Below are 11294 nucleotides of genomic sequence, written 5' to 3'. Positions count from 1 at the left end.
TTTAAAAGGGGAACAAGAATACCCTTGGGAGGGAATAGGGAGGCAAAGTTTAGAACAGAGGCAGAAGGAGCACCCATTCAGAGCCTGCCCGACATGTGGCCCATACATATACAGCCACCAAACTAGATAAGATGGATGAAGCAAAGAAGTGCAGGCCGACAGGAACCGGATGTAGATCTCTCCTGAGAGACACAGCCAGAATATGGCAAATACATAGTCGAATGCCAGCAGCAAACCACTGAACTGAGAATGGGACTCCCGTTGAAGGAATCAGAGAAAGGACTGAAAGAGCTTGAAGGGGCTTGAGACCCCATGTGAACCACAATGCCAAGCAACCAGAGCTTCCAGGGACTAAGCCACTACCCATGGGCTGACCCTGGGCTCCAATTGCATAGGTAGCAATGAATAGCCTAGTAAGAGCACCAGTGGAAGAGGAAGCCCTTGGTCCTGCCAAGACTGAACCCCCAGTGAACATGATTGTTGTGGGGAGGGCAGTAATGGGGACATATGGGTAGGGGAACACCCATATAGGAGGTGAAGGGGATGGGTTAGGGGCATGTTGGCATGGAAACTGGGAAAAGGAATAACATTTGAAATGTAAATAAGAAATACCCAGTTTAATAAAGATGAAAACAATAAAGGTATAATTATCTTCATATTCACAGGCAAATGTTGGTTTTGTGTTGGAGAGCCTGGAGCAGAGTGTTGTAATTGTAGATTCTGATTTCTCTGAGGTGTGTGTGTTGAGGAGCCCAGGGATGGAGAAGGGTCAGGCACTGACTTCTTAGTTTAGGCTTTAGAGCTTAGTCTGCTCCAAGTGCGTCTTCTAGGGCCTGGCTTGTTGTCTTTCCTCTTCATGTGATTCTACATACGTCTCAATTTCCTTCTTGATTTCATCAATAATGCATGCACAATGCCTAATCCCTGAAAGGTTGTATGTGTTCTATAGTTTCTTTTACTGTGGAATTAAAGTTTTATTCTATTGTGATCAAATCAATTTAATCACTTCATTTTTCCTTAAAACTTGTTTTTAACCCTAGTACATAATCTATTTTATAAAGAATTCTCGTGGACTTCCAAGAAGAATGTGTTTCTTATTGCATTTACAAAAATGCATTTTGCTTTTCTTTATTTATGTGATATTTCAATAATTTGTTTTTTCTGTTTTATTAATTATTTCATTTATTTACAACCAAATGCTGCTCTCCCTCCTGGCCCCCCTTGAAGAGTTCTTCCCTCCTCCCCCTTCCTCTCTCTCCTTCCCTTCACCTCTGTGGGATGTTCTCTGGTTATCTATTAACTCCACTAGGTCTATGATATCTTTTAATTTGTACTCAGTAACCATGGGCCTTTCTATGCCCACCCCAGTTCATGTCTATTTACAATGCTTTTTGACCTTAGCTTAAGTTTGCTCCCAAACTGGTTCTTAACCTTTATTAACTTGCTTACACTATTCATGTCTGCTACACGACTGGTCAGTTACCCCTCCTCAGTTTCATACACTCGACTTCCTCTGAGTCTGGATGGTGAATCTTCTGAGGCTCTCTCTTTCCCAGAGTTCCTTCCTTTCTCTGCTGGATAGCCCACCTTACTATGCCACCTTTTGCTACAGGCCATAAGCTTTTTATTTCAACCAGTCAGAGGGTACCTTAAATAAACAAGGAAGGACACAACTTCACATAGTGTACAAAGCCATCACTCCAACAGTGCTCTGTTTGTTTTTGTGTGGCACTTCTTAAGTGCCCTTCCTCTATTCATCTCTCCTCTATGCTGTGGCTAGTGTTGTGGCAAACTCTTACTGAGAACAAGTTCAGAGTATTTATCCACCTGACAAACATTTTTAGATGCTGCTGGTTTCAACACTGGAACTCTCTGAACTCTCAGAGCTTATGATAAAGTGGAAATATTGGACCATGAAGAGGAATTTCAGCATCCCAGAGAACCCTGTCAAGATTTACCAAAGAGTACAGGGTCAGGAGCTCCCACTTCACTAAGCCAGGCTTCATGGAAGGAATTGCATGAATGTCCATTTCACAGGGCCATCAGTTCCACCTGGAAACCAGTGTCCTTCTCTCCAGCCCACAGTAATCTAGAGTACGCACGGCAGGCACGGCAGGCACGGCAGGCACGGCAGGCACGGCAGGCACGGCAGGCACGGCAGGCACGGCAGGCACGGCAGGCACGGCAGGCACGGCAGGCACGGCAGGCACGGCAGGCACAGCAGACATTCCTCCACAGTGCTTTTATGAATGTTTTCACTGGTATGGTGCCATCATGGCTGTGCCTGACCCCCCCACTCAGCAAAGTATGGCATCAAGTGTCCCCCTTTCAAAGTCTCTGTGCTCGTAGTCCTGGACTAGGCAGATGTTTTCTCTCCCCTCAACTTCCCCACTGAAAAAAACACTGGAGTCTGTGAGATGGAATGTCACAGGTCTTCTAAGCTCCAGGGCATGGAACTAGATTCTTTGGGTTACCTGAGCGGCCCCATGTGTCTTAATTGTTGGCAGCAGGAGCCCAATAATGAGCTCAGGCCCCATTGAGAGAATTTGGCACCCACCCTCCTGGAGGTTATCCTTCTTTGCTCATGGAGTCCAGGATGGACAATCAATAATCCTCACTGCGACTCCAAAGGCTATGTGTGGTTCCTCACACTGGATTTTAATAGAGAGACTTTGCTAACCTTGTAGGGAAAGGTAATCAGAGGTAAGGGGCTATGGCATGTAGGGTCTCTAGCATGAAGGCTCTGGGATCTTTATGACAGATAAGAGAACATATTTTGGGGGGGGGATTCAGGTGGTTTGAGCACAACTTGTCACCTTTGTATAGTGACATAAAGTATTTGTTAGAAAGACCAGAAATGTCTAGCAACAGTAAGGAGATAAGAATGAAAACCATGCATATGGACCATAAAGGCAGTGGGGATTATCACAGGGACCGGAAGTTTGCAGTGGAACTGTGGAGGTCAGGAGTACACCCATATATGTGATCAGATGCAGACTGGGGACAACAATTTCTATTGTACATGTATAGACCTTCTGATCTCCTCACTTTGTTACTAGGACTCACCCCATAGTCAGACATCTTCACAGATGTGTTGTGATCATGCAAGTATGGGCCTTACCATGTACATAGAACCCTTGGAAGTAGGGATAAACCTCACAGCACATACGAAGTAGCAACCTAGTTTTTCTTGGTTCTCTCTCTCTCTCTCTCTCTCTCTCTCTCTCTCTCTCTCTCTCTCAGGATAATAGATACTTAAATTGTGCCACTGACTATTTTGGTATAGAACTATATGAATGGAGTTGGATGATAGGAAGTGGAAGAAAAAAAGAAATCAATATTAACAAATGACAAACGGACAGATTATCTTCAAATAAACTGTAGGCAAAGTTTACAAACACAGTAGATAGAGACACTTTTAGATGTTTTCAAATCTAGTGATCAAGTTGGGAACCTCTACATGCTATGTTTTGAAAATATCTATGAGTCATATTTCTATATTGAAACCTAAACTCCAATGTGATGATATTAAGAGGTAGGCCTATTGGAGGATTGTTAAGTGTCCAATCTACTCAGTGAGAACACAGGTACCATTTTTGGGCTAGAGAGCATGTATAGCAAACCTGTTAGTATCTTAACCTTGGAATTCATGGTCTCCAAAAGTATGAAGCTGATGAGAGAGAGCATGTGATTTTGACACAGCCCACCCCTGTGATATGGGCTGTTTGGAGAATCATATCAATGTTTCCCCAAAGCTTTTGCTCTACTTAAAAACTATTTTGGTCATAGATAGAGAAGAGGACAGTGAGGATGAGAGGTGAAGTAAGGAAAGAAGAAAGGAAAGGCATTAGTCCCAGTGGAGTGTGAAAGGAGATGGGGTATTATGGGGTTCAGAAATCCACTGGGAGGGGAACACTTATTGAATGGGTCTAACAAAAGATGACCCAGCAGGATAAAGAGTCACTTGCAGAGGATATGTGATAAATGGAGAAGAACAGACAAGCACAGAGGTTATGTGAATGTTAGAAACAAGTCAGATTCCTCAATGTGTTCTGGGAACCTGAAGCTGACTCCATCAGCAGCCAACATAACATACCATTCCTCACACAGGGCATTATAGTTCTTTGTGCCTGTTTTGAGCTCTCTTTAACTCCTCGATCTTCTGGGGAAGAGTCTTGGTCCAGAACTGCAGCTTTCTGGCCTTCTGGATTCGTCCCACAGCAGGCTGGGTGTTCAGTTGCAGATACTGTTCATCATAGTCAAACACAGGCCAGTAGGGTAGACTGTTGCTGTTGGGGTTTCTGTGGATATACCACCAAGCAAAGAAGAATGAGGTCACTCTGGTGCAAAGTCTAATACTCTGATTTGGGTCAGGGCAGTGGTTAGGCCAGTGGTTAAGGGGTCTGATGGGATAGGCATCCTGATATGTGCATACAAGTGCCACTCACTAGTTTCTGCTTCATGTGGGGAAAGATTACCTGACCTGTTTTATATCTCCCCCTAAGAGGTGAGGTCTAAGGAACAGTACCATAGCACTATAGCCCACCAGCTAGGTCACTGTGAGAGGACCAGTATGTGAAACTTATAATGTACTGTAGTGTAGAGAAGACTCTATCATGTGATGCTTAAAGGCCACCATCTAAAAGGGAACCCTAGAAGGACCCACACATGCAAGGTTGAGTTCTCACCCATATCTTGCAAAGTTTGCCCAGTACTTCATCATTCTCCTGTTTAGCAGCTTTTCCCCCTCAGTGAGGTTAACTGGAGTTATGAGAAACACAAAAATCCAAGTATATGCCATCTCATACAACTGCCAATTCATTCTTCACATTCACCATTCCAGCTGTTGTCTGACCTCAAATTGTTGGCTTTACTACCACCCTTCTTCGCTATGTAGAGTATCAAGATTCATGCAAGCCTCTACTTGAATTCCTGCCCCAATGTGCTGTTATCTTCTCTATTACAAGCTAGACTGGGGAGGGTCCAGATTCTAAACTAGGTCTCTCTCTCTCTCTCTCTCTCTCTCTCTCTCTCTCTCTCTCTCTCTCTCTCTATCTATCTATCTATTTGAGCTATAGGTTTCCTCAAATGGACTGACAGCTAAGGAGCCATCTGGGATCTCATTCAGCTGAAGAAAAATTAGTAAGACTCACGTTTCATGCCCCAGAAGAAGGAACCAAAAACAAAAGGAACCTCATCTCCATGGTCAGCCTTCACGTGGGGTGGCCTGATATCCTTGAGAAAGCTGGATTGATGTTGGAACTCATAGAAGTAGACAGGGGCATGGGAACCTGGAGGTGGAACAAAGAGTGACTTAATTGCCTCTCACCTGTAGCTTCCCCCCTACCCCGCCTACCTCATGGAGCTTTTTTGATATGCATTTGGTGACAAGATATAGTGATATAGTGTTACCTGGAATTAGAAGAGTTAAATTGGAGGGGGAGGTCCAGGCTGGTTCACTAGCAGTTGAAAATGTCTTTGGCTAAATGGTATTCATGATCTTCCTAGCAGAGTGGTTTTATTAGGTCAGTAGAATATCAGCAATCCATTTTCTCCTCTGTACCCAGATTTCATTCTCTTAAACTAGACATGAGGAGACCTAGATACTACACTGCTCCACAGTGCTCATCCATGACCCCCATCTCTGAGCTACTGTTGTAAGCCTTGTCACAGTGGTACTCACGCTGAAAACGCGCTACTTGGAGAGAAGGGATCACAAACATGAAGTCTTCCATCATCTCTGTGAACTGTGCTTGGAGGGTCTGGGGGTCCTCAATGTCCCCCATGTACTCTTCCATCAACAGATCACTACACTCAGGAGGCAACATCTATATCAGAGACATCAGAAAGATTGAGGTTAGGTATGTTATTGGTTAAGTAGGTAGTACACTTGGGTGTGGGGAGAATGGGACTTGGGATGACATATAGTATAGGCAAAAATCGTCCTTGCTTTGAGGTGACTCCACACAGCGGATATATATATATATATATATATATATATATATATATATATATGGAAGGACTAGAGGTACCTCACCATTTGTGGTGCTGTATCCTTCAGAAAAGCCTGCAGGTTCTCTCTGGTTATTCCTTTTATTGTCTGAGCAGAGCCTATGACCTGGGAGGCAGAAGACAGTCTTAAGTATGGAGTCTAAAGGACTTGGATTAAAGATATTGAGTTCCCACTGCTTAGCATGTGAGTATCCAGGTTCCCAGAGGATTAGAAGTGAGCCTCACTTTGGGGACGATCCAACCATACTCATCATTGTTGAAACCAATTATGCTGGGGACAGGGTGGAAATCAGCAGAGGCCAACAGCTCCTGAGGATGGTTGGGTAGGAATTCTCCATCCACCACAGCAGGGATCATCTGGAACTCCTGATGGGTATAAAAAAAAAATCAATGCTGAAGGTTAATAAAATAAATACTCTGGTGTCCTCTGAGTCACCTCCACCTTTTTCCTCATTTCTCACTAGTTTCAGGGTGATTCGCTCACCCTGGAGGAGAATCTACACTTAGATTAGCCTATCTTGACATTCATTTTGCACATGGAACTGAAAGAACATAAAGACATAAAGATGAGGTATTTGGTTGAGAATCCCACATCATGTAGACCAGGTTCTCCCAGACATGCAATTCTCCCAACCTTGCTAATGACCATAATCTGCTCTTCACTCTTGCCTCTCAAACAGTGCACCAGGGACTCTGGGTCCATGGCCTCACATCCAGAGAGCTTGACCACCATCTGCAAAGGGAATGAGCAGGGAGATTTCTCAATTCCAAGTCAATGGTTTTGCATCTAATTCCCACACTAGAGTGTGTGTGGTGTGGATTGGAACAAGTATAAACTGTTCCCGTTTTCCTATTGCTCAAAGGTGACAGCCAGGAAGCAGGACCCTTTCTACCTGCATACCTGTTCTTTTTGTTTAGGGTAGTATAGGTAGGTAGGGTAGGTAACCTTTGCCTGTTTCATGTATGAGGGAAGGAGTAAGTATGTCAAGCTGGTGGTGTATGAAGGTTATAGACAAAGTCTCAGTCTTCACCAACCCCCTCATTTGACAGTGTTCTACCCCCCTTTTTTCTGCATACATTAGCTGAACTGGTTTGTGAACTCCAGGGATTCTCACATCTCTGGCTCCCACCTAACCACAGGAACTTTGGAATTACAGATAAATGTTACCTTTATAGTGTTTTATGAATTCTGGGAATTTGAACATAGATTCTCAGGCTTGTACGCCAAGCACTTTAAAAAGCCAGCTCCAAGCCCATAGATACTAATTTTTGCCAGTGATGGACTTTTTTTTTTTAAAAAATTTATTTAATGTATGTGAGTACACTGTAGCTATCTTCAGACACACAAGAAGAGGGCATCAGATCTCATTACAGATGGTTGTGAGCCACCATGTGGTTGCTGGGATTTGAACTCAGGACCTCTGGAAGAGCGGTCAGTGCTCTTAACCGCTGAGCCATCTCTCCAGCCTGCAATGGACCTTTTTAAGGGCAGCTTTGCTGTCTAAATAACACATTCATCCTGTATAAAGGAGACCTGTGGATTCTAACCCTTGAGCCCTCACAAATTAATAAACAGATGTTGTTTCCTTAGCTCTTCATTTTTAACACTGAGTACCATAGTTGTCAGAGGATAGTGCTGGGGCAGCAGATATAGGATTGAAGTGGTTCGGGCACTTACTTGGTAAACCATCTCAGAGAAGTTAAATATGGTTCCAGGCATCAGAGCTACTCCACTCTCCATGATGGCTCTGTGAAAGAGTCCTTTGGACATGGGGGACACAACATGAGAAGACACACTCAAGCCTCCTGCTGACTCGCCAAAAATAGTGACAAGGTCAGGGTTGCCTCCAAAGTGGGCAATGTTCTGCTGGACCCAGCGTAGGGCAGCCACTTGGTCCAGGTATCCCCAGTTTCCCCTGGCATGGTGATCTCCAGTGCTGAGAAGTGGAAGGGACATGAATCAAAGGGGCATCTAGATTCTGATCAGCTACCTTCCCCCCTGCCCCCGATCAGCCCCAGTCTCACCTGAAGAAGCCAAGGACACCCAGGCGGTACTGGATCGTGACCACCACCACATCCTCAGTGGCTGCCAGCATGGAGCCATCATACATGGAAGCCATGCCTACAGTGAGTGCACCGCCATGGATCCATACCATCACCTGGAGAAGTTAAGAGAAAGGCCAGGAAGCTCCCAGTGAACCCAAGTTCAGGTTGTCTGCTAATTAGAAATCAATTGCTGTGTTCTGTGCAACTGCAGAAACATATAAAAATCCTTAGGACTTCAGGGCCTTGGCAACAGCTTCTAGTCCCCATTCCCACCACGTGTTGCACTTTGAATTAATGCCTGCATGTATAGAGTGACGTCATCCTTACTCAGGCTCCTCACAGGAGAACAAAGAGGAGTGTCTCTATGGCTATCTCTCCAAATTGAAAATGGAAAGGATCATCAACTCCCATTGTCACAACAGATAATCCAAAAGTATAAGTTTGGGTGGCCTCGATGTTGAGGTCTTGAGCCCCTAAGTAGTTCTGCAGAGCACAAGTTGTAGAATGAATTCTGGTTTTATCAAAGAGCATTTGATGGCTCCGTGTTCCAGGACTCTGTGACCCATACCCAGGTTTCAGCTGCATTGTGTAGCTGAGATGGCCTTCTTTGACCCAAGTAAGCTAAGACTTTCATTAAGGTCCACCATGCAATGGAACTCAGGTTGCTTTTGTCCCTTCTTATCGTCTTGACAAAATGCCCTCTCCCCAAGCTGACCACAACCTGATACTCACAGGCAGGTGAGAGCCCTCATGGGCATGGGCTGGTGCATAGATATTGAGATACAGGCAGTCCTCAGACATGGAGACAGGTGGCAGGGTCAGCTTCATCTCCTTCAGACCCTCCATATTCATACTAACATTTTGTGGACAACTGTTAAAAATGGGAGGCAGTTATTCCAAGAGATGGATGGCAAGTATGACCAAATATGAGTCTGAATTTTTATTTCCTTAGCCACCTTTTGCTGCTGCTAATCACAAGATGTGCTATTTACACGTACATCCTTTCTAAATCCCTTCCAACCAAGGTAAAAGCCACAGGCTCAGTGAAAACTGGGGTGGGGCCAGATTTCTAGGGAGGCTGCTGGTTAGGTGGGGCCTGAATTTTAATCTTTCTAAGTCTGAGAGGGAGAGACAAGTCTCCATGGAAATGATTGGCTGTCTATAGTGACATTTGTGGAATTGTATAAGAATGGAAAATTGAGCCAAGCCTTAGCAGGCATGCAAGCATTTTCAAGTCTGTTCCTGGACACAGCTGTGATGTGAGTAGCTCCTGTAGTTTTGTCTAACTGTGGGTTCCCCACAATGATGGATTGTAATCTGGAGCTTCTTATAGTAGCTTTCTCCCCTAAGTTGCATTTGTCAGTACTTTAACAGCAACAGAAAACAAACTAAGATCCCCATATTGGAGTGTTGGGCTCCCAGAGCTACCAAAAGATTCAATGGACAATGCTGCCCTAAAGGGTAGTGAGTAGTCCTTCATCATGTGTGCAGACTCTCAGGGAACTTCTCTTGCTTGAAGTGTCTCCACAGGGAATTAATTACATATATTTGTTCCCTGGTCAATGGCACTTGGCCCTATAGGTTTCACAGTGACTGTGAAGGTGGGATTTGCAAGTGTCCATCATTGCTGCACTCCTCAGTGATCTGAAGTATATTCTCCTGATTTCAGGGGCAACTGCTGCCCAATAGGTCACATTAGCTCATACTCAGAGATCCCTCCCACTGTGGCAGAGAACACTGGGCACAATCTGAATCTGTGAACAATGTTATCTCTGCTCATCTCAATAGTGCCTGATGCTAACGTCCTGTGAGTGCCAAGGTCTGACCCAGGAGCCTGGCGGTTTTTCTAGGCAACCTTAGCACATCATCAGAAAAACCCAATGGGGCACTCATCCCCAAAGAGAAAAAACGGCTGGATACTGAGATGGAGGAGACACTTCAGTGTGGCCTGGAGTCCAGAGCACAGTTTCTTTCAGTGCCTGAAACCCTCTGGGTCCAGAACTTACATGTTTGATTGTGAGGTCCCATCTCTCACACCACTCCACGGCTCAGGGGCCTCAGGAGGTGCAAATCGCAGTGGTCCTACAGGGGCCTTGGCAAAGGGAATTCCCAGGAAGGTGTGGACACCAGATTTAATGTCCTTGATGTGGGTGAGCTTGCCTTGGACCTGGCCCGTGTGTGTGTTTCTGATGGGGCTGGACTCTGGTGAGTGCTGACCTGGTGGAGAGATGCCTCAGGGTTAGTTTTCTATAATCGGCTGCCACCAGGCTGTGGGAGTTCCCACCTCACTGCTATCAGGGCACAGGAGGAGGGAACCCAGGACCCCCTCCCCTAGTTCAGCTGTGGGATTTGAGTGTGGAAGCTTCCTTATCCCTCAGTCCTTATCCTATTCCCATTTTGAAGAGCACCACAGCGTTTCTTTAGGCCAAAGAGGTCACACACTCAGAGCCATTTGGCTATATGAATTTATGATTCTTATTCAAAGGTAAGTAGCTATACACTGAGAAAAGAAAAAATGACATGTCATTTTCACTTGAATTGTTTAGTGCTTTCTCTGGAGCTCCTGTGTGCTAGTGGGCTCATAAAATCTGAGGGCTTTGGTTGGAGACTCAGTAGGCACAGGTTTCCCACACTTTTGACGATCGCTTGTAAGCTCCACCCCCTGCCCTGTGCCTTCCCTCCCACAAGCCCGGCCTCTGACATGCACAACTTGGCAGCTCTGACTCCAATCATTCCCCATTGCCAGTTTAGTGAGACTCACCCTGCACATGGATGAGGAGAAGCAGGAGACCAAAGAGCACAGCATTCAGCCAGCTGTGCAGTTTGTTCTGTGGCATGGCCAGTTCTCAGGCCTGAGTCTGTGCAGCTGGGACAATCACGTTTCACCAACAGGAAGAAGAATCTGTGAACCTTGCCCAGGCAGGAATTTAAGCCAAAAAGATATAGGTGGAGCAAGTTCTTATTGTAGGAGAGCTGTTTAGTCAGAAGTGACTAGAGCCAATGGCCTGGAGGCAGGGCAAAGTCACAGTATTTATCAGGGTTTTCCAGAGTAGCAGGGCTTATACAATGAATCTCTACATAAATATATGGAAACAGGATTTATTAGAACAACTTTCAGGCAATAGTACTACTAATTGAACAGTGGCTAGCTATGAATGGAAAGTTTAAGAATCCAGAAGTTGCTCAGTCCAGAAGGCTGAATGGCTCATTTGGTCTTTAGTAGTTGCTGGAATCCT

At 45.1% G+C, this 11294-nt stretch overlaps 1 protein-coding gene across 1 annotated transcript; it reads right to left on the bottom strand.

Moving 5' to 3' along the window:
• Window positions 1–3340: 3340 nt before the first annotated feature.
• On the bottom strand, window positions 3341–10967 carry LOC116886231 (acylcarnitine hydrolase-like). The gene is made up of 12 exons (XM_032887637.1): window positions 10820–10967; window positions 10065–10275; window positions 8791–8929; window positions 8038–8171; window positions 7691–7949; window positions 6647–6745; window positions 6238–6378; window positions 6038–6118; window positions 5684–5828; window positions 5154–5291; window positions 4689–4761; window positions 3341–4301 (listed from the first exon to the last, which is right to left on the bottom strand). The coding sequence occupies exons 1-12, from the start codon at window positions 10893–10895 to the stop codon at window positions 4115–4117; spliced, it is 1683 nt and encodes a 560-aa protein (XP_032743528.1). The 5' UTR covers window positions 10896–10967; the 3' UTR covers window positions 3341–4114.
• Window positions 10968–11294: the final 327 nt, after the last annotated feature.

The sequence above is a fragment of the Rattus rattus genome, chromosome 17 (genome assembly GCF_011064425.1).
Source record: "Rattus rattus isolate New Zealand chromosome 17, Rrattus_CSIRO_v1, whole genome shotgun sequence".
In the NCBI taxonomy this organism is placed as follows: domain Eukaryota; kingdom Metazoa; phylum Chordata; class Mammalia; order Rodentia; family Muridae; genus Rattus; species Rattus rattus.
The sequence above is the reverse complement of the archived record's forward strand: the minus strand, read 5'-3'. Positions and strand labels throughout refer to the sequence as shown.

Excerpts from the sequence above, each read along its gene's own strand:
- LOC116886231 (XM_032887637.1), bottom strand. The coding sequence starts at position 10,895 with ATGCCACAGAACAAACTGCACAGCTGGCTGAATGCTGTGCTCTTTGGT. Across the intron at positions 6,119-6,237 it reads ATGGTTGGATCGTCCCCAAA|GTCATAGGCTCTGCTCAGAC; the intron begins GTGAGGCTCACT and ends TCTGCCTCCCAG. Across the intron at positions 5,829-6,037 it reads AGGATACAGCACCACAAATG|ATGTTGCCTCCTGAGTGTAG; the intron begins GTGAGGTACCTC and ends TCTCTGATATAG.